General features: G+C 40.4%; 3 protein-coding genes across 3 annotated transcripts in view; all 3 read left to right on the forward strand.

Annotated features, from left to right (window-relative positions):
• The window catches only part of LOC128063521 (zinc finger protein 350), a 442,658-nt gene that overhangs the window by 224,502 nt on the left and 190,955 nt on the right, over positions 1-27,201 (forward strand). The gene's annotated exons all lie outside the window — the stretch shown is intronic.
• LOC128063539 (vomeronasal type-1 receptor 4-like) lies at positions 5,756-6,572 on the forward strand. Its single transcript, XM_052656317.1, is given in 2 exon segments — positions 5,756-6,535; positions 6,537-6,572. Coding segments are annotated over 2 exon segments (816 nt in total).
• LOC128063540 (vomeronasal type-1 receptor 4-like) lies at positions 24,796-25,612 on the forward strand. The gene is given in 2 exon segments (XM_052656318.1): positions 24,796-25,563; positions 25,565-25,612. Coding segments are annotated over 2 exon segments (816 nt in total).

The following is a 27,201-nucleotide window of genomic DNA, read 5'->3' on the forward strand; positions in this document are numbered from 1 at the left end:
TTTTTGTATGTAGTGTTAAGTAAGGGTCCACCTTTCTTCTTTTGCATGTGGATATCCAATTTTCCCAGCCTCATTTGTTGAAAGAACTGTCATTTTCCCACATTACCCAGAACTTGGGTAAGAAGATTTCCACTTGTTTCAGGAAGCATTCTCGTATCCCCTAACCAAGATTGTGTAAGATCTTTATAATTTTCTCTTTGAGAAAGTGATGTCTCTCTCAGCATTACATCCTTATCATCATGACTATTAAAGAATGTGAAGAAATGTCTTAGATTTTACCCTACATGCAAGATAACAAATTATCCTGTCAACTTCATGGATGCTGTCAGAAGGCATGAGACTCCTGGGTCTGAGAAGAAAGATTTTGTTATTCGTGACACAAGAACAGCAAGAGCTTTGTGTTTTCATTTGTTCTTCTTGTCTGTATCAGGCTTCTCAGAGGTGATAAAAAGAGGCCCAAAAAACACATAATAGGTTTACATCATAAGTGAAGATGTGAAGGTTAAGAAATCCAAATATTTTAATGTTGGTCACGAACAAATCTGCCCAAATTTTGCCTCAGATGAAAGCATTGTTTTTATTATGCTGATCACGTAATTAACCTGTCCTTTTCCCTGGAGAATATACTGTAGACATTATCTGAAGCTGGTTGTTATATAAAAAGTTCTTGAAAAGATAATTTAGGACAGAAGCTGACACAAGCTGTGAAGAAACTTAGAGCAAAACTTGTCTCTCAGCACAGTGCAACTTTCCCTTTAAAACATGAGCCTAATCAACCTTCTAAACAAACAGGCCCAGTGAAGCTTTCTGGTTCCAAGACTAAACTTGACTGACTGTGGCACACTGAGGTTGTAAATATTGGAAGAGACAAGAAGAGATGGGATCATCAGGAAATCTGACAGAAAACCAGTTCCAAGGGTGAGGCGATGTCAAACTGGATGAGGCAATGATAGATGACAGCAAATAAAAAGCAAGGCAAGCACAGCATTTTCAGAAGAAGTGGAAGTGTGTTATCTCGAAGTGTAAAGAGACAAGTTGCTACTAACATATATAACAAATTATTCTGAATAGATTGCTGATGTAAATTTTAAAGATATAAAATGATGTTTTTAGAAGAAAAGAGAGAACATTTCTGAGCTCTAATAGGAAAAGACTGTTCTTAAACAGAGCAAAAATATCGACTATAAAGGAGGACATGACAAATGAGCTTGTATTGAAGTTAAGTGCTTCTACTCATCAAAAGAGAAGATAGAAAACAAGATAGAGAATTCATTTCATCTTGCAAAACTGAAACAGTAACTCTCCATCTCTCCGTCCTCAGTACCCTAACAACTGCCTTCCTGCTTTTATTGCTGTGATTTTTACTACGATAAATATCTCATAAAAGTGGAATCATACAGTGTTTGTCTCTTTGTGACTGGTTTATTTCACTTTATATAGTATCCTCAAAGTTTATCCATGTTGTGGTATATATCATTATTTCCTCCTTTTAAGCCTAAATAATATTCCATTGTATGTATATACCAGTTTATTTTTGTATATGATATAAGAAACTATTCCAGTTTGAGTGTTTTGCATGTAGCTGTTCAGTTTCCCAACACCATCTATTGAAGAGGCTGTCTTTGTCCTGTTGTATCTGCTTGCCTCCTTTGTCATAGAGAAATTGACCATGAAATGTAGATTCATTTCTGTTCTATTTATTCTGTTCCATTGATCTATGTGTCCATTGATCTTGTGTCAGTACCACACTGTTTTGATGCCTGTAGTTTTATAGTGTAGTTTGAAATTGGGGGCAAGATAGCTCCAGCTTTGCTTTTCCCTCTCAAGACTGTTCTGGCTATTCAGGGTCTTATTCTGTGTTTCCATACAGACTTCATGTCTTCACTCCAGGCTTTCTCCACCATGGTTTTATTTGGGTATGAATACATACCCATTCACTGGTATACCCTGAAACATGTTACCTTTCTTACCCACTGACCCATGAGGAGGTAATGCTCACATGAACTATAGAGTCCATGGAATTCTCCAGGCCAGAATACTGGAGTGAGTAGCCGTTCCCTTCTCCAGGGGATCTTCCCAACCCAGGGATCGAACCCAAGTCTCCCACATTGCAGGCAGATTCTTTACCAGCTGAGCCACCAGGGAAGCCCAATTTTAAGGCAGCTTATAGCAAATATTGTCTGTGGATTGTTGCATGGTGAAAGGATTACAAGCAGAGGAAAGGATGCCTTTTTCCTGCATCCAGAAGTCTGGAGATACACCTGTTCTTCTGTATATGAAATCATCATCCAGAGATACACAGGGACCAGGTGAGTTGATTTTATGAAGGTGAACGTGACCGTGTGAGTTCATATGAATGTGTGTCATGTGTTTAGGAATAAGATGTGAGTTTGTGTGTGGTGAGCATGTGCACAAGTGTTTGTGAGCTTTAAAATATAATTGTGGAAGTACTATATACATAAGTATGTGAGTATTAATGCACTTGGGTGTTTGCGTCTGCCTGTAAGTGTTTAAATGAGTTTGTGTGCAGACTTGGTTGACCACCAAGTATGGCTCCAAATCCCTAACTTGAAAATTGGCAGTGATTGCATCATGATGCTGCATCAAATGTAGATGTATTTTATGAAAAAAACAGATTTCTTGCAAGTCCTAATTTATATTTCTTAATTATCAGAGTACCAAGTGCTCATTCTGGAAAAATAGCACAATTAATTAATTAATGTAGAGCACTGTGGTAACTATTTTATCTCTTTGAATGAAGTAATTGAGCATTGGTTCATCTGATATTTACAAGAATGGTAGAATCTGTCTGTTGAGCCATCAGACCTAAGTGCTCATTTGTGAGACACTCATTTTGAAACTTCTCATTTTTTCCCATGTATATTGTTCTGTTGTGTGTCAGTTGCTCAATCATGTGTGACTCTTTGCGACCCCATGGACTGTAGCCCACCAGGCTCCTCTGTCCGTGGAATTCTCAAGGCAAGAATACTGGAGTGTGTTGCCATTTCCATCTCCAGGGGATCTTCCCAACCCAGGGATTGAACTTGCATTGCAGGCAGATGCTTTACAATATGGGAAGCCCCATACTGTTCTGTGTTTGATTCAAATTGCTAATGCAGGTGAATAATCATAAAGTAAATTTTCCTACAACATCTCCATATTGATTGGCATTGATTTATGCAAAGCATCCAATTAACTGGCTCTGATTTGTGCTGACATTTTCTATAATGAGTGATGTGTCCTGTTCTTCCTTTTACTTGTATCTCTTTGAATGTTTTTCCCAGGGATTTTGTCCCATTCCATTTCTCTAACACTTTAATTGATCATTCAGTTTAACTGTCTGAAGATTAGGAGAGCTCTAGTTTCAGGGTAGAGAAACATCTCAGGGAAGTAAAGAATGCAGAGGGACACACAGTTTATGCCAGTCCCTTAAGTGTGTGACTTCAGAAAGTCCAGCTTTCCTCAATGTGAGACCCTGTCTGCCTCCAGGGATCATGGAAATTAAGAAGGCTCTTAGAAACACTCCTTTAGTCTCCTAAGGGTGTTAACTAGAAACTTGTAATTGTTTCCAGTAATTAACAACCGAGAGAAAAGTTTCCAGAAATGTTCTCAGATCCCAGGCCTGCACTCCCATTGCTGCTGCAGGTGAAATGATAATTGCAGCTCTGATGGGAGGGGAGGGGAGGGGAGGACACAGCATCTCAAACCCATATTTCAGGATCCAGTTGCCTCCTTCCCACACAGACACTGGGTATAATGACCACCAGGAAGCCCACTCTCCTGATAGCAGGAAGGTGTCAGGTAAGTATTTTCCATCTCATTCTAAGCAGAAGAGTCTGTAAGAGAAAGTCAGATCAAGAGTCTGGAGAAGAGATCATATCAGACAAAGGCAATCTTCTGTGTAGTAACTGGATTCAGTGCCGACAGCGGGCAGGATGGTGTAAGTCTGAGGCATGAGCTGAGCTAATATTGAGAGATGGATTTCTAGAACCCACAGCAATCTCTAAAGACCCTTCATGCAATCAAATGTAATCCTCTGATTGTTTCTGTTGTGACTCAATCCAAGTTACATCAAAACCTGATTTTTAAGGTTCTTGAAAATATTTGTGATGAAAAGGATCCTAGTCCACATTGGGGAAATGTCATTTGTAAATAAGTATATGGTCTATCATTTGGTAATATTTAAGCTATCTGTTAACTATACTGAAAAAAGCTTTGCTTCTCACTGAGTTAAAGCTCTTGGATTTAACTCATTCATGTCCATCAAAGCCTTTTCTAGACAAAGAATGAAACTGCACACATGGCATAATTCCAATAAAGATATTTTTCTCAACTTAAAAAATTGTATTTTAAGTGGTAAAATACATTTGTAAAATCAATCTGCTGTTGAGTCTACCTTATAGGAATTATAGACTCCATGTTCAGGATGACTAGAAGTTCACCACCAATCCATACAGGTTTGCAATAAAATGTATGATGGATCTGAAGAAATCATCTAATCCCATGCAGAAAGTGTATCTAAATGAAAACGACTTGAATAGAAAGGGTTGCTCCAGTCCTGGATGTCTGATGCAATTAGTGTAGACAGTAACTTTGCCTGAACTGAAAACCTCTGTAGTGTGTTAATTCTGGTGAGGTTACTGTCATTCTTAGATTTAAAGAACAGTTGACATGGTAATTGTAAGTTAGAGGCAGCAGCTGGCAGTCTCCTAGCATGTTGATTCATTTTTTTTTTAATAGGCTGCTATCAATCCAAAAATCCAGTCTCTGAATTTATAAAATACATAAGAATACATGCCTTGCAGATGCTATTTTACACATATGTCTGGTATGTCAGTGGCATACGCAAATATTATTTCTTTGTTGCTATTTTTGCTTAGCTCTGGAATTAACAAATAGATAAGTATATGAATTGAAAATAGCAATAATTCAGTTTTTGCACTCTTTTATCATATATTAGTGTTATATGGCTCAAAGTTTACAATGTTACTTGTGCTTATTCAATAATTCCTGTGATAGGTACATTATACCTGCTTTTCAGACATAAAAGCATCCTAATACCATCCCAATACTGAGCCATTCTCATCTTCATGACATTAGATTATCTTGGGCAGGTTCCTGCCATATGCCATATTCTACTGCCAGCAATCCATATATATGTATTAAGATATCTAAAACCTAATGCATAATACATAATGCCCTAAAGAATAAAGCTTTATGAAAAAGGAATCTTCTTATAATAAAAATATAAAAGACCATTGGTCTAAAATCAAGTTAAGAAGTTGTGAAATCAAAACTAAATATGGGTATGGATTCTTATTTGAATACAACTAACTGGTTTTTGGCAGAGCTGGTAGTTCAGTGCACTCTCTTGACCAGCCTAGTGAGTTTCTAAAGTCTTCACTCTGCCCTGTGCAGCAGATCTCAACAAATACCTAACCTTTCTGTGTTACCTTTCCCTGAAAATATTGAAGTCACAGAAATCCTGGGCTTGTGGATTTGTGAAGAATGAAGTGATAGCATGGAGTGCCTTCAGCAAGTAATTTTGCATTTTAAGTGCTCTTTCAATGTTATACATTGAATCCTTTTAAGGCTTCTAGTAGCAGAAAAGCATAAAGCAAAATTTTCCAAGTGGGACCTGAGGATAAGTGGAGAATATTGGATTTCAGTGGACATGATGCATGCAGCCCACACCTGATGTTCCCATAGAGACACTAACTCACGAGACAAGTACCAGTGACTGTGAACTGAGAGGATGGCTGGCAGCTTTTTCATAATAGGCATGATCATCTTAACACAGACCGTAGTTGGAATCCTGGGGAATTTCTCACTCCTTTGCAGTTATATCGTCCTTCACGTCACGGGTTACAGGTTAAGGTCCACAGATTTGATTCTTAACCACCTGATTGTGGCCAACTCCTTGGTCCTCCTCTGTAAAGGGGTCCCCCAGACAATGGCAGTGTTTGGGTGGAAGCATATCCGCAGTGATTTTGGCTGCAAACTTCTCTTCTTTCTGCACAGAGTGGGGAGGGGAGTGTCCATCGGTAGCATCTGCCTCTTGAGTGTCTTTCAGGCGGTCACGATCAGTCCCTGGAACTCCAGGTGGGCAGCACTGAAAGTAACAGCCCCCAAGTACACTGTTCCCTCTATTTTCCTGTGTTGGATCCTGCAAATGCTGGTAAATGTTATTTTTCCTATCTATATAACTGGCAAATGGAGTCACAATAACATCACAGAGGAAAGAGATTTTGGCTGCTGTTCTACTATTCTTACTGACCAGGAGAATAAAAAAACCAAAGACGCCTTGTATGCAGCATTGCTGTCATTCCCTGATGTTTTATGTTTGGGGCTCACGCTCTGGGCCGGAGGCTCCATGGTTCTCATCCTGTACAGACATAAGCAGCAGGTCCAGCACATTCGTAGGACCGACGGCTCCTCCAGGTCCTCCCCTGAGTCCAGAGCTACTAAAACCATCCTTCTCCTGGGGGGCACCTTTGTCTACTTTTATACTCTTTCCTCCATCTTTCAAGTTCTTCTGGCTCTTTTTGTTCAGCCCAGCTGGTTCTTTGTGAATATGACTGTAATCATAGCAGCGTGCTTCCCAACTGTCAGCCCCTTTCTGCTCATGAGCCGTGACTCCAGTGTACACAGGCTCTACTTTGCCTGGATGAGAAATGCAAAGTCCTCTACTATTATGAGAAAAGCGTGAATTTTATTTATTTCTATAATGAGCCATTGCCAGCTCATTTATTCACCCTCAGAATCCTAATTTAAAATTTGAATTTCAAGATAATGTACTGGACATGCCAAGCGTCTTCTTCAATATAAAGACCAATTGAAATATATTGTCATGAAATATGAATACCTCATAAAAAAATCATATCATTGAAGTTTCCTTGTAGAAAAGGAGTTCACAAATTTATGCAATAAACAACGTCTTGAAATGATATGCATATCATAAAGTGTTCAAGTGTGTTACTTTCAGTCCAACAGAACGAATTTCCCACAAATGAAATAGGTATGGAATTATAGATAAAAGTATACATGAAAATGGATCAGTGTGTACAGTAGTCAGAAATAAAATGGATGAAATTAATGTCCTCACAGAGTAAAGAATACCCGGGTTACTACTCAAAGGTAAAATCAGGTAAGAATTTGGGAGCCAGTTACAAGTTTATAGTTAACATTGTTAAGGGAGATGGCAGTATTTATTAGAAAGAGTCTTGCAGGGAGATTAGCACCTTAAAATATTTTCATGTAGAAATGAGCAGTTTGAAGTGAAGTACAATAAAAAACACACTGAAAGAATAATATATTTCAGCAGATTTTTAAAACTGAAATATATTTGACATATAACATTAAAGTGTAAGATTTGATAATTTGTTACATGTAAATATTGTAATGTGACTGCCATTACAACCACATATCACAATGCATAACTTTTCTTTCATGTCAAATTTTTCATTGAATTATAGTTGATTTGCAGTATTATAGTAGTGGCAGAGGTACAACATTGTGGTTCAATATATAGGTTATACTTTGTTTAAAGTTATTATGAACTATTGGCTATATTCCCTGTGCTGTAAAGTATGTCCTTGTAGTTTATTTATTTTATACATAGTAATGTGTACTTCTAAATCTTTACTCTGTCTTGCCCCTTCCCACTTTCTCTCCCCACTGGTAAGCACTAGTTTATTCTCTGTATGCGAGAGTCTTTTTCTACATCATTATTTTCATCCATTTGTATTAGTTTTAGAGTCTATATGTCAAGGGATAGTATACAGTATTTATCTTTCTCTGTCTGACTTAATTCACTAAACAGAATGATTTCCAGGTCCATCTATGTTAAAAGCAGCAAAATTTTATTCTTAAGGGGTGAGGAATATTCCATTATGTGTGTGTGTGTGTGTGTGTGTACTGAATTCATTAGTTTTCTGGTGGAGACATTAGGGTTTTCTATATGAAGTATCCTTTCTCTATAGTAGTGACAGTTTTGCTTCTCTTAGGCATTGGATGTCTCTTATTACTTTTTTGTCCAAATGCTGTGGCTAGGACTTCCACATTGTTAAACCAGAGTGGCAAGAGTGAGCATCCTTCTCTTGGACCTGATTTTAGAGGAAAAAGCTTTCAGATATCCACCTCAGTGGGTTTGCCTTGATTATGTGGAGATATATTTTCTCTACGCCTATTTTTCTGAGAGTATTTACCATGAATGGATGTTAGATTTTGTCAATGTTTTTTCTATGTCTATTGACACAATCTTGTGTTTATCTTCCTTTTTTTAATGTGGTGTATCACATGGATTGATTTGTGGATTTTGAACCATCCTTGCATCTCTGGAACAATGCTACGTGATAATCATTTATGATACCTTTTATAGATTGTTGAATTCTGTCTGCTAATATTTTGTTGAAAATTTTTTTCAACCATATTCATCAAGAACATGATCTGTAATTTTCTGTAATATCTTTTTATAGTACTGATATCATTGTAAAGATAGCCTGATAGAATAAATTTAAGAGTGATCTCCTCCTCTTTAATTTTTTGGAATAGTTTAAGAAGGATAGATGTTATTTTTAAAAATGTTTCATAGATCACATGTGACACCTTCAGGTCCTGGATATTGTTTTCTGGGAGGTTTTTGATTCAGTTCAGTTCAGTTCAGTTGTTCAGTCGTGTCCAACTCTTTGCGACCCCATGAACTGCAGTACACCAGGCCTCCCTGTCCATCACCAACTCCCAGAGTTTACTCAAACTCATGTCCATTGAGTCGATGATGCCATCCAACCATCTCATCCTCTGTCGTCCCCTTCTCCTCTCGCCTTCAGTCTTTCTCAGCATCAGGGTCTTTTCAAATGAGTCAGCTCTTCACAGGAGGTGGCCAAAGTATTGGAGTTTCAGCTTCAACATCAGTCCTTCCAATGAATATTCAAGACTGATTTCCTTTAGGATGGACTGGTTGGATCTCCTTGTAGTCCAAGGGACTCTCAAGAGTCTTCTCCAACACCACAGTTCAAAAGCATCAATTCTTCGGCACTCAGCTTTCTTTATAGTCTGACTCTCACATCCATACGTGACTACTGGAAAAACTATAGCCTTGACTAGATGGACCTTTGTGGACAAAGTAATGTCTCTACTTTTTAATATGCTATCTAGGTTGGTCATAACTTTCCTTTTAAGGAGTAAGCGTCTTTTAATTTCATGGCTGCAATCACCATCTGCAGTAATTTTGGAGCCCCCCAAAATAAAGTCTGACACTGTTTCCACTGTTTCCCCATCTATTTCCCATGAAGTGATGGGACTGAATGCCATGATCTTCGTTTTCTGAATGTTGAGCTTTAAGCCAACTTTTTCACTCTCCTCTTTCACTTTCATCAAGAGGCTTTTTAGTTCCTCTTCACTTTCTGCCATAAGGGTGGTGTCATCTGCATATCTGAGGTTATTAGTATTTCTCCCGGCAATCTTGATTCCAGCTTGTGCTTCCTCGAGCCCAACATTTTTCATGATGTACTCTGCATATAAGTTAAATAAGCAGAGTGACAATATACAGCCTTGACATAGTCCTTTTCCTATTTGGAACCAGTCTATTATTCCATGTCCAGTTCTAACTTTTGCTTCCTGACCTGCATATAGGTTTCTCAAGAGGCAGCTCAGGTGGACTGGTACTCCCATCTCTTTCAGAATTTTTCACAGTTTATTGTGATCCACACAGTCAAAGGCTTCGGCATAGTCAATAAAGCAGAAATAGATGTTTTTCTGGAACTCTCTTGCTTTTTTGATAATCCAGCAGATGTTGGCAATTTGATCTCTGGTTGGTTTCTCTGCCTTTTCTAAAACCAGTTGAACATCTGGAAGTTGACAGTTCATGTATTGCTGAAGCCTGACTTGGAGAATTTTGAGCATTACTTTACTAGCGTGTGAGATGAGTACAATTGTGTGGTAGTTTGAGCATTCTTTGACATTGCCTTTCTTTGGGATTGGAATGAAAATGGACCTTTTCCATTCCTGTGGCCCCTGCCAAGTTTTCCAGATTTGCTGGCATATTGAGTGCAGCACTTTCACAGCATCATCTTTCAGGACTTGAAATAGCTCAGCTGAAATTCCATCACCTCCACTAGCTTTGTTCGTAGTGATACTTCCTAAGACCCACTTGACTTCACATTCCAGGATGTCTGGCTCTAGGTGAGTGTGAATGATCACACCATCGTGATTATCTGGGTCATGAAGATCTTTTTTGTACAGTTCTTTTGTATATTCTTGCTACCTCTTCTTAATATCTTCTGCTTCTGTTAGGTCCATACAATTTCTGTCCTTTATCAAGCCCATCTTTGCATGAAAATTTCCCTTGGTATCTCTAATTTTCTTGAAGAGATATCTAGTCTTTCCCATTCTATTGTTTTCCTCTATTTCTTTGCATTGATCGCTGAAGAAGGTTTTCTTATCTCTCCTTGCTATTCTTTGGAACTCTGCATTTGAATTGGTATTATCTTTCCTTTTCTGCTTTGCCTTTCATGTCTCTTCACAGCTATTTGTAAGGCCTCCTCAGACAGCCATTTTGCTTTTTTTAATTCAAGATTGTCTATTTCTTCCCAATTCAGTCTTTTTTAAATATAAATGTATTCATTTTAATTGGAGGCTAATTAAAATATTGAATTTGTTTTGCCTTACATGAACATGAATCCGCCATGGGTGTACACATGTTCCCCATCCTGAATCCCTCTCCTCCCTCCCTCCCCATACCATCCCTCTGAGTCATCCCAGTGCACCAGCCCCGAGCATCAAACTGTTTCTAGAAATTTGGTCAGTTAAGTGGAAATAGATGGAGTAACAGTGAAAACAGTGTCAGACTTTATTTTTGGGGGCTCCAAAATCACTGCAGATGCTGACTGCAGCCATGAAATTAAAAGACGTTTACTCCTTGGAAGAAAAGTTATGACCAACCTAGATAGTATATTCAAAAGCAGAGACATTACTTTGCCGACTAAGGTCCGTCTAGTCAAGGCTATGGTTTTTCCAGTAGTCATGTATGGATGTGAAAGTTGGACTGTGAAGAAAGCTGAGCACCGAAGAATTGATGCTTTTGAACTGTGGTGTTGGAGAAGACTCTTGAGAGTCCCTTGGACTGCAAGGAGATCCAACCAGTCCATTCTGAAGGAGGTCAACCCTGGGATTTCTTTGGAAGGAATGATGCTAAAGCTGAAACTCCAGTACTTTGGCCACCTGATGTTAAGAGCTGACTCATTGGAAAAGACTCTGATGCTGGGAGGGATGGGGGGCAGGAGAAGAAGGGGACGAGCGAGGATGAGATGGCTGGATGGCATCACTGACTTGATGAACGCGAGTCTAAGTGAACTCCGCGAGTTGGTGACGGACAGGGAGGCCTGGTGTGCTGCGATTCATGGGGTCGCAAAGTGTCGGATATGACTTAGCGACTGAACTGAACTGAACTGAAGTGGATTTGGGTTTTTTCTTTAAATTTTTTCAGCCATTTGAAGTAGGCCTGTATTGATATAAAGTTTTCTCTTAGAACTGTGTTTACTGTGTTCCATCAGTTTTGGAAAGTTGTGTTTTTTTCCTCATTTGTCTTCTGGTAATTTCTGATATACTCTTGATATCTTTTGAACCTATAGAGAGGGTAACAGGCAGGAAGGCCAGGGGTCTCCAAATGGAGGAAATAGCCTGCAAGTGTCAGACATTTTTATCTCTCTTAAATGGCAGGAGGAAACAAACTTTTTTTCTTCTCTATACAAATTTAAAAGGAGGTTTCTCTTAAAATACTGTGTTGCCATAATAACACCTGGTTTCACCTGAAGTTAACTATTCTCAAACCTTGAGATAACCAATGTTTTTTTCGTGTGGAAATGTTTGTCTTAAGCTATTTAATGTACTATGCATTTACCCCAAACTCTGTCTTCAAGTCAGTTCCACCTAATGGCTCACCTACTTGACCAACCAGTATGTTATACTCAGATATTGTTCCCCTAATCTATGTAAACAAAACTATTTGTATGGTAATCCACCCTTCTACAAGATTCAAGTTAATCATTTTTATGGCCCGGGATGAATCCTCTAGTGTCAAGATTATCCCAAAATGCATCTTATGGGTGAGGGGCCTGGTGCCATTCTGAGTTTTAAGACATTCTTTTCTTTCATTAACAGACTGTTAGTGACTATATAACATCCAGCTGAAGACTAGCAGAGGGGTACTCTTTCTGCCCCTTTCTGATGCCTATGTCAGAAGCTTTCTCTATCTCCTTCATACTTTAATAAAACTTTATTACACAAAAGCTCTGAGCAATCAAGCCTCGTCTCTGGCCCCGTATTGAGTTCTTCTCTGGAGGCCAAAAATCCTGGCGTCTTTGTGTCGTTCAACAACAACCTTTCACTATCATATTTTAGTAGTGTGTTGTTTAGTCTCTATGTGTTTGTCTCTTTGCAGATTTATATCTGAGGTAAGTCTCTTGCAGGAAACATAGTGAAGGAACTCGTTTTTTGTTTTTAATCCAGTCAGGTGCTGGAACAGAAACCCTGTGGGTCGGGCCCAAGGTGAATCTCTTTCTTCTAAGCATGTGTTTTTCCTCTCCACACAGTGGGTCCATTTCCCCAGAGGAAGAAGACCTCTGAATCAATTGGGAACCATGGGCAGACAGGGGTCTGATGCTCTGCTTATGTAGGTGCCAATGGCTGTGCTGTCGCAGCCTCAAGTGCAAGTTCCCATTGTCCTTCCCAGTTGAAGACGGCTCCCTGTCTTTGCAGCCCCCACCCTGTTATGGAGCTGCTCTTTACAGCTTGCAGGAGCTCTGTCCCAGAACCAGGTTGCTCTGCGTCCTTTGGTGAAGTCTTCTCTCTGGTTGTAGGCGCCTAGATCCAATGACATGGATTGAGTTGGGCAGAAGCATTTGCTGTGTTCAGGCTGGGCGCATGAGTAGGTGGTAGGTGGTCGTGGGAAACTCTGCAGCCACTAGATCAGACCTCTCTGTCTTGTCTGGGCAGAAAGTCCCTTGTGTCTCTAAACTTTCCCCATCCTCTGTCACTCCTGCACTGTTGTGAAACTGCTCCTCAAGGTAGGCTGTTCTTTGCATGTGATATCAGGGAATGAGCTGTAGTGAAATAGCTGTCATATGATCTCCAGGCTGCTTCTGGGGGGTTGCTTGAATTAACACCAACAGTGGCTGCCACTGCTCCACCCAGGCTCTGCTCTGGCTGTGGGTTACCTCTGTGTCCCCCCGTCAACTCTTCCCTCACAGTGACTGCTCCAGATACAGTGCCATGGAGGGAGGAGGACTGGTGTGTTCGTTTCCCTGGGGCTGGGGTGTGTGGTGAGTTGGTTGTGGGAAAACAGCAGCTACTTGAGTAGACCTCTGTCTTCCCTGCCTCATGGGCTAATCAATGTGTGCTCCTCGTGAGCATAGTCCTACCTTCCTATAGCTCTTCTTCTCATCCCAGCCCTCCTCCCACCAGACAATGTGGCTTGTATCAAACACACAGGACCCTAGGACTAGGGTACCCAATCTGTGGCTCACACTACTCCCTCGCCAAGGTATCCATTTCTCTGAGTTGTCAGCCATGGGTACAGTTCCTGGCTCGATTGCCCAAGGATAGATCATATATTGGAACACAAAACGAATCTCAACAAGTTTAAGTAGAAATCACATATATCCTATATTCCACTCACAATGGTATGAAATGAAGAAGCCATCTTTGAGAAGAGAACTAGAAAAGTGAGAGGGGAGTTTACAGCAATATGGGCCCACCTAAAGAAAGAAGGAATATCTCGAATAACATTCTAGCCGTACACCTAAAGAAACTAGAAAAAGAGGAACAAAAAAGCCCAAAGTCAGGAGAATGAAGGAAATGATAAAATTAGTGTGGAAATAAATAAAACAGAGACTAAAAATACAGTAGAAAAGATCAATCAGGGCCTTCCCTGGTGTTCCAGGAGCTAAGTCCATTGGGACTCCATGCTCCCAGTGCAGGGGGCCTGGGTTTGATCCATGGTCCGGGATCTTGATAGTACATGTGACAACTAAGATTTCACATGCTGGAACTAAAGATACCGAGGGCCACAACTAAGACACAGTGCACCCAGATAAATAAATAAATATTTTTAAAAAGACCAATCAAACTAAGAACGGCTTCTTTGAAAAGGTAAACAAAATTGAGAAACCTTTAATTAGACTCACTTTTAAAAGAGAGAGAGAGAAGGTTCTGATCCATAAATTATGAAACAAGAAGAAAAAGAGCAATACTTACACAAGAATACAAATAACTGTGACAATATTGTGAACATCTATCTATGCCATCAAACTTGGACAGACCAGAAGAAATGGATCCATTTTTAGAATCATACAACCTGAATCATGAAGTAGAAAAGCTGGCTAGACTGATCACTCATCCAGTGCTTGAAATAGTAATAGAAAACTTCCCCAAACAAAAGTTCAGGACCAGATGGCTTCACAGGTGAATTCTACCGAACATTAAGAGAGTTAATACCGATGCTTCCCAAGCACTTCCAAAAAAAACTGAAGAGTAGAGAATGCTTCTTACCTCATTTTATGAGGCCAACATCACTCTGATATCAAAAGCACCAAATGGCAATATATATAAGGAAAATTACAAGCCAGAATCTCTCATAAACATAGATGCAAAAACCTTCCACAAAATATTAGAAAATTGCATGCAACAATATGTTGAAAGACTCCTATGGACCCACATTCAGCTTGGTAACATCTACTTGTGCCAGAGTCCAGCTCCAGTAGCCAGGGATTCAGCCTGAAGGGGTGGGCGGTGTCAGCGAGAGAAACAGGCAGCCTCTCAGTTTTCTTGGACTGCCTGTTTATTTCAAGCTCATGATTCTCTTTTATACTTTTACAAAAGCATTAGGTCAGAGGTTTGATATTTTTAGTTCCCAGAGACCCAGATTTATTTTTCTCCAAAAATCATTGTTACCCCTCAAAAGGAGTTTCTTCCTCAGTGATTCTCTTATCTACTTTTTCTCATGTGTCCTTGTGAATACACTGTAACTCATGCTAATGTCTGGGCCGCATTACCACATTGCTCAGTTTAATTCTTATCTTTTTAAGTCCTGTTTGCCCCTAGTATCCTAAGCTCAACTATTTCTTCTTGCTAATAATATCTCTAAAGTCCCTAATTTCTATAAGCTATAGTAGAATATTGTAACATTACAGCAATCCTTAAATCTTTAGCTTCTAACTATTTTAATTATTCGTAAGCCCTAAATTTAGCAAACTCCTTTGCCATAAACACTTTTCTCACAAATAGGCTTCAGATAGGAATCCCTCCCATGGTCTCAAGCTGCGGCCTCTGTGCTCACCCTGGAGCACTCTTTTGTAAAAGTCCTTGAACAAATGTCAGTGATTAACTTTATGAATTATTCCTTGAGCACAGCTGCAGAAGGCTTTATGCCTTCTCCTGCTCCTCTCAAAAACATTAAGCACCTTAATATTCTCTTCAGTCAACTCAGCCGAGGAAAGGAAAAAACAAGTCAGAATCACAAAGCCTAACTCCTTCATTCTGGGTCCATGCCTATGGAACAAAGCGGGGGGGGGGGGGGGGGGGGGGGGGGTTAGGGCCGTGCCTCTATTTTGTCAGTAATGCCTAACGTGGCTCCCGACATACTTGTAGGAAGGAGGAGCTGGAAATGAAGGACGTGGCAGAGGACCCATTCATTAATTCCACAATTTGTCATCTAATCATAGCTTCCCTGGTAGCTCAGCTGGTAAAGAATCCACCTGCAATGCAGGAAACCCCCGTATAATTCCTGGGTCAGGAAGATCAGCTGGAGAAGAGAGAAGCTATCCACTCCAGTATTCGTGGGCTTCCCTGGTGACTCAGATGATAAAGAATCTGCCTGTAATGCAGGAGACCTGGATTCGATCCCTGGGTTGGGGAGATCCCCTGGAGAAGGGAATGACTGCCCAATCCAGTATTCTGGCCTGGAGAATTCCATGGAGAGAGGAGCCTGGCAGTCTACAGTCCATGGGGTCTCAAAGAGTTGGCTACGACTGGGCAACTGTCACTTCACTTCATATCTGACACATTGTTTTTTATTTTTTTAATTTATTTTACTGCTATGTAGTGCTGATTTATAGTATGGTGTTAGTGTCTGCTGTACTACAAAGTGATTTAGTGACTTTTTTTTCATATTCTTTCCCACCATGGCTTATCACAAGATATTAACTATAGTTCCATGTGCTATGCAGTAGGACATTGTTCTTGATACATTCTGTATTTAATAATTTTCATCTAATAATCTCAAACTCCCAATCCATCCTTCCCCCACCTTCCCCCTTGGGAAGCGCAATTCTGTTTTCTATGTCTATGAGTCTGTTGTTTTTCATAGAGAAGTTCATTTGTGTCATGTTTTCGCTCACTCAGTTGCTTCAGTCATGTTCAACCCTTCAGACTGCAACCTAGCAGATTTCTCTGTCCATGAGGATTCTCCAGGCAAGAATACTGGAGTGGGTTGCCATGCACTACTCAGGGAATCTTCTTGACCCAAGTAGTGGATCAAACTTGGATGGAACCCATGTCTTTTTATGTCTCCTTCATTGGCAGGAGGGTTCTTTACCACTAGTACCACCTGGGAAGCCCCAATATTTTAGTTTTGATACATAAATGATATCACGTGGTATTTGTCATTCTCCTTCTGGCTTACTCCCCTTAGTATGATCATCTCTAACTCTATCCATGTTGCTGCAAATGGCATTATTTCATTCCTTTTATGGCTGAGTTGTATTGCATTGTATACATATACCACATAGTATTTAATCAGTCAGGGTTACTTTCTAATTTCAGCCAGGGGAAAAATATCTTGCTTATTTAAAATACCCTCAAAACTGTTTTAAAAGCACATACAGTAAAGGAGGAAAGCTAAAATTTTGAGGAAACAACACTCAACAGCATTCTCCCTCTTCCTCCACAATATCAGTCATAGGATGTGAACTCACAGGGTCAGAAGGAGAGGCTGTTTACTAGTGTCCAGTGATGCAGGTGTTGGGGAGTGATGTCAGCTCATCGTGTTCAAAGGCCGCTGTGTTATTCAATATTTGCTATACCTCGAGGTGATGGAATTCCAACTGAGCTGTTTCAAATCCTGAAAGATGATGCTGTGAAAGTGCTGCACTCAATATGCCAGCAAATTTGGAAAACTCAACTATAGCCACAGGACTGGAAAAGGTCAGTTTTCATTCCAATTCCAAAGAAAGGCAATGCCAAAGAATGCTCAAACTACCGCACAATTGCACTCATCTCACATGCTAATAAAGTAACGCTCAAAATTCTCCAAGCCAGGCTTCAGCAATACGTGAACCGTGAACTTCCAGACGTTCAATCTGGATTTAGAAAAGGCAGAGGAACCAGAGATCAAATTGCCAACATCCATTGGATCGTCAAGAAAGCAAGAGAGTTCCAGAAAAACATCTACTTCTGCTTTATTGACTGTGCCAAAACCTTTGACTGTGTGGATCACAACAAACTGTGGAAAATTCTTAAAGAATGGGAATACCAGACCACCTGACCTGCCTCCTGAGAAATCCGTAGAATGGGAATACCATACCACCTGACCTGCCTCCTGAGAAATCTGTATGCAGGTCAAGAAGAAACAGTGAGAGCTGGACATGGAACCACAGACTGGTTCCAAATTGAGAAAGGAGTATGTCAAGGCTGTATATTGTCACCCTGCTTATTTAACTTAAATGCAGAGTGAAATGCTGGGCTGGATGGAGCACAAGCTGGAATCAAGGTGGCAGGGAGAAATATCAATAACCTCAGATATGCAGATGACACCAGCCTTATGGCAGAAAGCAAAGAAGAACTAAAGAGCCTCTTAATGAAAGTGAAAGAGGAGAGTGAAAAAGTTGGCTTAAAGCTCAACATTTAGAAAACTAAGATCATGGCATCTGGTCCCATCACTTCATGGCAAATAGATGGGGAAACAGTGGAAACAGTGTCAGACTTTATTTTTTGGGGCTCCCAAATCACTGCAGATGGTGATTGCAGCCATGAAGTTGAAAGACGGTACTCCTTGGAAGAAAAGTTATGACCAACCTAGATAGTATATTCAAAAGCAGAGACATTACTTTGCTGACTAAGGTCTGTCTAGTCAAGGCTATGGTTTTTTCTGTGGTCATGTATGGATGTGAGAGTTGGACTGTGAAGAAGGCTGAGTGCCAAAGAATTGATGCTTTTGAACTGTGATGTTGGAGAAGACTCTTCAGAGTCCCTTGGACTACAAGGAGATCCAACCAGTCCATTCTGAAGGAGATCAACCCTGGGATTTCTTTGGAAGGAATGATGCTAAAGCTGAAACTCCAGTACTTTGGTCACCTGATGCGAAGAGTTGACTCATTGGAAAAGACCCTGATGCTGGGAGGGATTGGGGATAGGAGGAGAAGGGGACGACCCAAGATGAGATGGCTGGATGGCATCACGGACTCAATGGACGTCAGTCTGAGTGAGCTCCGGGAGATGGTGATGGACAGGGAGGGCTGGCGTGCTGCGATTCATGGGGTCGCAAAGAGTCGGACACGACTGAGTGACTGAACTGAACTGAATGAATTGATTCAAGATAGGGAATTTCCCCCAATTATCTGTGAGCCCAATGTAATTAGTTCAGTTCAGTTACTCAGTCACATCCAACTCTTTGTGACCCTACGGACTGCAGGCTGCCAAGCTCCCCTGTCCAGCACCAACTGCCAGAGCTTGCTCAAACTCATGTCCATCAAGTCAGTGATGCCATCCAAGCATCTCATCCTTTCGTCCCCTTCTTCTGCCTTCAATCCTTCACAGCATCAGGGTCTTTTCCAATGAGTCCAATCTTTGCATCAGGTGGCCAAAGTATTGGTGCTTCAGCTTCAGCGTCAGTCCTTCTAGTGAATATTCAGGACTGATTTCCATTAGGACTGACTGGTGTGATCTCTGTGCAGTTCAAGGAATTCTCAAGAGTCTTCTCAAACACCAGAATTCAAAAGCATCAATTCTTCTGTGCTCTGCTTTCTTTATGGTCCAACTCTCACATCCACACATCACTACAGGAGAAATCATAGCTTTGACTAGATGGACCTTTGTCAGCAAAGTAATGTCTCTGCTTTTTAATATGCTATCTAAGTCGATCACAACTTTTCTTCAAAGGATCAAGCATCTTTTAACTTCATGGCTGCATGACCATCTGCAGTGACTTTGGAGCCCAAGGAAATAAATTTTGTCACTGTTTCCATTGTTTTCCCATCTATTTGACATGAAGTAGTGGGACCAGATGCCATGATCTTTGTGTTTTGAATCTTGAGTTTTAAGCCAGTTTTTTCACTCTCCTCTTTCACATTCATCCAGAGGTTCTATAGTCCTAGAGTTCTATAGTTCTTCACTTTCTGCCATAAGGGTGGTGCCATCTGCATATCTGAAGTTATTGACATTTCTCCTGGCAATCTTGATGCCAGCTTGTGCTTCATCCATCCTGGCATTTTGCCTGATGTAGTCTGCATATACGTTAAGTAGGCAGGGTGACAATATACAGCCTTGACGTACTTCATTTCCAATTTGGAGCCAGTCCATGGTTCCATGTCCATTCTAACAGTTGCTTCTTGACTTGCATGCAGATTTCACAGGAGGCAGGTCAGGTGGTCTGGTACTCTCATCTCTTGAAGAATTTTCCAGTTTATTGTGATCCAGACAGTCAAAGGCTTTGTTGTATCCAATAAAGCAGAAGTAGATGTTTTTCTGGAACTCTCTTGCTTTTTCGATGATCCAGCAGATGTTGGTAATTTATCTCTGGTTCCTCTGCCTTTTCTAAATTCAGCTTGTACATCTGGAAGTTCTTGGTTCACATACTGTTGAAGCGTGGCTTGGAGAATTTTGAGCGTTACTTTGCTAGCGTGTGAGATGAGTGCAATTGTGTGGTAGTTTGAACATTCTTTGGCATTGCCTTTCTTTGGGATTGGAATGAAAATGGACCTTTTCCAGTCCTGTGGCCACTGCTGAGTTTTCCAAAGTTGCTGGCGTATTGAGTGCAGCACATTCACAGCATCATCTTTTAGGACTTGAAATAGCTTATCTGGAATTCCATCACTTCCACTAGCTTTGTTCATCGTGATGCCTTCTAAGACCCATTTGACTTCAGACTCCAGGATGTCTGGCTCTAGGTGAGTGTGAATGATCACACCATCGTGGTTATCTAGGTCATGAGATTTTTTTGTATAGTCTTCTGTGTCTTCCTGCTACCTCTTCTTAATATCTTCTGCTTCTTTTAGGTCCATATCATTTGTGTCCTTTATTGTGCCCATCTCTGCATGAAATGTTCCCTTGGTATCTCCAATTTTCTTGAAAAGATATCTAGTCTTTCTCATTCTATTGGTTTCCTCTATTTCTTTGCATTGATCACTGAGGAAGGCTTTCTTATCTCTCCTTGTTATTCCCTGGAAGTCTGTATTCAGATAGGTATATCTTTCCTTTTCTCCTTTTCCTTTATCGTCTCTTTTTTTCTTAGCTAATTGTAAGGCCTCCTCAGACAATCATTTTGTCTTTTTGCATTTCTTTTTCTTGGGGGTGGTCTTGAACACTGCCTCCTGTACAATGTCACCAACCTCTGTCCACAGTTCTTCAGGCATTCTGTCTATCAGATCTAATCACATGAATCTGTCACTTCCACTGTATAATTGTAAGGGATTTGATTTAGGTCATACCTGAATGGTCTAGTGGTTTTCCCTACTTTATTCAATTTCAGTCTGCATTTGGCAATAAGGAGTTCATGATATGAGGCACAGTCAGCTCCTGGTCTTGTTTTTGCTGACTGTATAGAGCCTCTCCATCTTTGGCTGCAAAGAATATAATCAATCTGATTTCAGTGTTGACCATCTGGTGATGTCCATCTGGTGTAGCGTTGTCTCTTGTGGTGTTGAAATAGGGTGTTTGCTATGACCAGTGCGTTGTCTTGGTAAAACTCTGTTAGCCTTTGCCCTGCTTCATTTTGTACTCCAAGGCCAAACTTGCCTGTTACTCCAGGTATCTCTTGATTTCCTATTTTTGTATTCCAGTCCCCTATGTTAAAAAGGATGTCTTTCTTTGGTGTTAGTTCTAGAAGGTCTTGTAGGTCTTCATAGAACCATTCAACTTCAGCTCCTTCAGCATTGCTGGTTGGGGCATCGACCTGGATTACTGTGATACTGAATGCTTTGCTTTGGAAATGAACAGAAATAATTCTGTCATTTTTGAGATTATACTCAAATACTGCATTTCGGACTCTTTTGTTAACCATGAGAGTTACTCCATTTCTTCTAAGGGATTCTTGCACATAGTAGTACATATAATGGTCATCTGAATTAAATTCACTCGTTCCAGCGCATTTTAGTTCACTGATTCCTAAAATGTCGATGTTCACTCCGCCCATCTCCTATTTGACCACTTCCAAAGTGAAAGAAACTAAAAAGCCTCTTGATGAAAGTGAAAGAGGAGAGTGAAAAAGTTGGCTTAAAGCTCAACATTCAGAAAACGAAGATCATGGCGTCCGGTCCCATCACTATATGGGAAATAGATGGGTAAACAGTGTAAACAGTGTCAGACTTTATTTTTGGGGGCTCCAAAATCACTGCAGATGGTGATTGCAGCCATGAAATTAAAATACGCTTACTCCTTGGAAGAAAAGTTATGAGCAACCCAGACAGCATATTCAGAAGCAGAGACATTACTTTGCCGACTAAGGTCCATCTAGTCAAGGCTATGGTTTTTCCAATAGTCATATATGGATGTGAGAGTTGGACTGTGAAGAAGGCTGAGTGCCGAAGAATTGATGCCTTTGAACTGTGGTGTTGGAGAAGACTCTTGAGAGTCCCTTGGACTGCAAGGAGATCCAACCAGTCCATTCTGAAGGAGATCAACCCTGGGATTTCTTTGGAAGGAATGATGCTAAAGCTGAAACTCCAGTAGTTTGGCCACCTCATGCAAAGAGTTGACTCATTGGAAAAGACTGTGATGCTGGGAGGGATTGGGGGCAGGAGAAGAAGGGGACGACAGAGGATGAGATGGCTGGATGGCATCACTGACTCTATGGACACGAGTCTGAGTGAACTCCAGGAGTTGATGATGGATAGGGAGGCCTGGCATGCTGCGATTCGTGGGGTAGCAGAGTCGGACATGACTGAGTGACTGAATTGAACTGAACTGAACTGAATGTACCTTGATTCATGGATCTAACATTCCAGGTTCCTATGCAATATTGTTCTTTGCAGCATTGGACTTTACTTCCATCACCAGTCACATTCACAACTGGGCTTTGTTTTCGCTTTGGCTCCTTCTCTTCGTTCTTTCTCGAGTTATTTCTCCACTCTTCTCTGGTAGCTGGACAGCCTCATGTAAATCAGTGAAGTCAAATCACACCCTCACACCATACACAAAAATAAACTCAACATGGCTCCAAGAGTTAAACAGAAGACATGACACCATAAAACTGCTAGAAGAAAACATAGGCAAAACTTTCTCCAACGTAAATTGCAGGATCACCCTTGGAAGTCCCAGGATCAAACAGACAGACTCTTACAGTTTGTATTACATTTTAGGTCTGCCTTAATAAAATACAAAAGCCTGGGAGGTTTAAACATAGACAGTTTTCACAGTTTTTCACATAGATAGTTTTTCACAGTTCTGGAGGTTAGAAGTACATGATCAAGTTGTCTGTGTGTTTGCTTTTTGTGAAGCCTCCTACTTGCATTTCAGATTTTCTTTTAATTTTGCACTGATGCACTGGTTTTTAGTGGCATATTGTTTCATCTCCAGGATGGTCCTGAATTAAGTATCTGATAAAATCACCAAGCCATCAGATCTAGGTGCTTTTATTTTATAACTATTTTCAAACCCTCTCTTTTCTATTTTTTGTTCTGCACCCAATTCTTATCACAGAGTTCAATAATAATAAAGCATATTTTCCTACAAAATTTCCATAATAATTGGCTTTGGATTATGAAAATGAGTCTAAATTGATATAAGTTGTGCCAGTGGTTCCTATCATGAGTTCTTGATGATTTTCCTCTTTTTCTTTTGTCTCTTTGAATATACTTTCCAGGTATTTTGTCTCATTCCATTTCTTTACCAATACTTTCATTGACGGTTCCATTCAATGGTTGAAGGTGAGGAAAGTACTAGTATTGGCAGAGATGCATCTCAGGGAAGTGAAGAATCCAGAAAGATGCAAATGGTTTGTGTCAGTCCCTAATGTGTGTGATTTCAGCATTTCTTCCTCGTGAGACCATCACCTTCAGGGATCATGGAAAAGAAAATGCCTCTCAAGGACAGCCAGTTGTCTCCAAAGTGTGCTAACTAGAAACTTGTAATTGTTTCCAATAATTAACAACTGAGAGAAAAGTTTCCAGAAATGTTCTCAGCTCCCAGGCCTGCACTCCCATCGCTGCTGCAGGTGAAATGATAATTGCAGTTTTGACAGGATGGGAGGGGAGGACAGCGTCTCAAACCCATTTATCAGGATCTGGCTGCCTCCCTCTCACACACATACTGGGTATAATGGCCATCCCACTGAGCCCTTGTCCTGCCAGCTGGAAGGTATATTCATTGTACTTTCGTCTGAGCAGCGGAGTCTGTGAGAGAAAGGCATATCAAGATTCTGGGTAAGTGATCAGATCAGAAACAGACACCAACACCAATTTGTTGACATTCTAACAAATCTAGTATGTCAGTTTATGAAAGACACAAGAATACATGCTTTACAAGTGCTAAATTTTGCCTCTGTATCTTGTATGTAATGTCAATTGCAAATATTAATTCATTGCTAATATATTCACTGGGCTCAGGCAATAACATACTGGTTCAGTATGTGATTGGACAATAATTTTGTTTTGTCTTAAACTGTTTTATCACACGCTAGTGTTTTATGCCCTAAGGTTTATTGCCTACATACAATTATTCAAACATTTCTATAATGTATGTTATTTTAGTTGTGTTTCTGTTATAGGAACAAAAGAGTCTTTCTGTTGCCATCCTCACAGTGAAGCATTCTCGTCTTCATGACATTGCCTTGTCCTGAGGCAGGTTCCTGCTGTATTCTACTGCCAGCAATGATGTTCAGGTATTAAGATGCTAAGACTTTATCCATAATACATGGTATCATAGAATAAAGATTTACAAATAAATGGAATCACATTATATGAAAATTACAAAATACCACATGTCTACAATCTAGAGTTGTGAAATCAAAATCAAATATAGATCTGGTTTATTATATGCTTGCAACTAACTAGCTGTTTGGTATGGCTGGTGATCAGTGCACTCTTTTTTTTGTCTTTGGCCGTGCATCAAAGTTCATGGAATCTTAGATCCTGGACCAGGGATTCAACCTGGACCCTCTGCGATGGAAGGCAGAGTCTTAATCATTTAAGCACCTTAAGTTCCTCAAACCACTGTCCAATGGGATTCAGTCTTCACTCTGCAGTAAGAAGCAGATTTGACAAATACCTAACCTGTCTGGGTAGAGGTTACACTCCTCTGTATAACTAAGGTCCCTTCAGTTCCTGCCTAATAAATTTGTGAAGAAGAAGTGATCACATGAGTATCTTCAGTAATTAATTTTACATATTAGTTCTCTTTAAATGTTATGCATAGAACCCTTTAAAGGCTGCTGGTAACAGAAAACACAAGAAGCAAATATTTCCAAGTGGGAACTATCGTTAAGTGGAGAATATTGGATTACAGTTGACACAATGCATGTAGCCCATGCCTCATATTCCCACGCAGGACATTCTAACTCACAAGTACCAACGACTGTGAACTGAAAGGATGGCCAGCAGCTTTTTCATAATAGGCATGATCATCTTAACACAGACTGTGGTTGGAATCCTGGGGAATTTCTCACTCCTTTGCAGTTATATCGTCCTTCACGTCACAGGTTACAGGTTAAGGTCCACAGATTTGATCCTTAAGCACCTGATTGTGGCCAACTCCTTGGTCCTCCTCTGTAAAGGGGTCCCCCAGACAATGGCAGTGTTTGGGTGGAAGCATATCCTCAGTGATTTTGGCTGCAAGCTTCTCTTCTTTCTGCACAGAGTGGGGAGGGGAATGTCCATCGGTAGCATCTGCCTCTTGAGTGTCTTTCAGGTGGTCACAATCAGTCCCCGGAGCTCCAGGTGGGCAGTGCTGAAAGTAACAGCTCCCAAGTACATGGTTCTCTCTCTGTTCCTGTGTTGGATCCTGCAAATGTTGGTAAATGTAATTTTTCCTTTCCATATAACTGGCAAATGGAGTGACAAAAACATCACAAAGGAAAAAGATTTTGGCTACTGTTCTTCTGGTCTTACTGACAAAACTCAACACACCTTGCATGCAGCATTGCTATTATTCCCTGATGTTTTATGTTTGGGGCTCACACTCTGGGCTGGCAGCTCCATGGTTCTCATCCTGTACAGACATAAGCAGCAGGTCCAGCACGTTCGTAGGACCGATGGCTCCTCCAGGTCCTCCCCTGAGTCCAGAGCTACTAAAACCATCCTTCTCCTGGGGAGCACCTTTGTCTACTTTTATATTCTTTCCTCCGTCTGTCAAGTTCTTTTGGCTCTTTTTGATCAGCCCAGCCGGTTCCTTGTGGATATCACTATAATCATTGCAGCGTGCTTCCCTACTGTCAGCCCATTTCTGCTCATGAGCCAGAACTCCAGTGTACAAAGGCTCTACTTAGCCTGGATAAGGAATGCAAAATCCTTACTATTATGAGAAAAGTGTGAATTTTATTTATTTCTATAATGAGCCATTGCCAGCTCATTTATTCACCCTCAGAATCCTAATTTAAATTTTGAATCTCAATATTATACCAGACATGCCAAGCGTCTTCTTCAATATAAAGACCAATTGAAATATATTGTCATGAATTATGAATATATCAATGAAGTTTTCTTGTAGAAAAAGAGTTCAGATTTATGCAATAAACAACAGGTCTTGAAATAATCTGCATATTATGAAGTGTTCAAATGTGTTACTTTCAGTCTAACAAAACGAATTTCCCAGAAATGAAGTAGGTATGGAATTATAGATAAAAGCATACATGAAAATGGATCAGTGTGTACAGTAGTCAGAAATAAAAATGAAAAAAATTAATGTTCTCACAGAGTAAAGAATACCCTGGTTAGCACTTGAAGGTAAAATCAGATAAGAGTTTGGGAGCCAGTTACAAATTTATAGTTAACATTGTTAAGCGAGACGGCAGTATTTATTAGAAAGAGTCTTGCAGGGAGATTAGCACATTAAAATATTTTCATGTAGGAATGAGCAGTTTGAAGTGAGGTACAATGAAAAACACACCGAAAGAAAACTATATTTCAGCAGATTTTTAAAACTGAAACATATTTGACATATAACATTGTGTAAATTTAAAGTGTTAAGATCTGGTAATTTGTTACACATAAATATTGTAATATGACTGCCATTCAGTTCAGTTCAGTTCAGTCTCTCAGTCATGTCCAACTCTTTGTGACCCCATGAATTGTAGCACACCAGGCCTCCCTGTCCATCACCAACTCCCGGAGTTCACTCAAACTTACATCCATCGAGTCGGTGATGCCATCCAGCCATCTCATCCTCTGTCATCCCCTTTCCCTCCTGCCCCCAATCCCGCCCAGCATCAGAGTCTTTTCCAACGAGTCAACTCTTGGCATGGGGAGGCCAAAGTACTGGAGTTTCAGCTTTAGCATCATTCCTTCCAAAGAACACCCAGGGCTGATCTCCTTATGAGGACTGTTTGGATCTCTTTGCAGTCCAAGGGACTCTCAAGAGTCTTCTCCAACACCACAGTTCAAAAGCATCAATTCTTCAGTGCTCAGCTTTCTTCACAGTCCAGCTCTCACATCCATACATGACTATTGGAAAAACCATAGCCTTGACTAGATGGACCTATGTTGGCAAAGTAATGTCTCTGCTTTTGAATATGCTATCTAGGTTGGTCATAACTTTCCTTCCAAGGAGTAAGCGTCTTTTAATTTCGTGGCTGGATCATCGAAAAAACAAGAAAGTTCCAGAAAAGCATCTATTTCTGCTTTATTGACTATGCCAAAGCCTTTGACTGTGTGGATCACAAGAAACTGTGGAAAATTCTGAAAGAGATGGGAATACCAGACCACCTGACCTGCCTCTTAAGAAACCTATATGCAGGTCAGGAAGCAACAGTTAGAACGGGACATGGAACAACAGACTGGT

This window comes from Budorcas taxicolor, chromosome 18 (genome assembly GCF_023091745.1).
Source record: "Budorcas taxicolor isolate Tak-1 chromosome 18, Takin1.1, whole genome shotgun sequence".
Lineage (NCBI taxonomy): Eukaryota > Metazoa > Chordata > Mammalia > Artiodactyla > Bovidae > Budorcas > Budorcas taxicolor.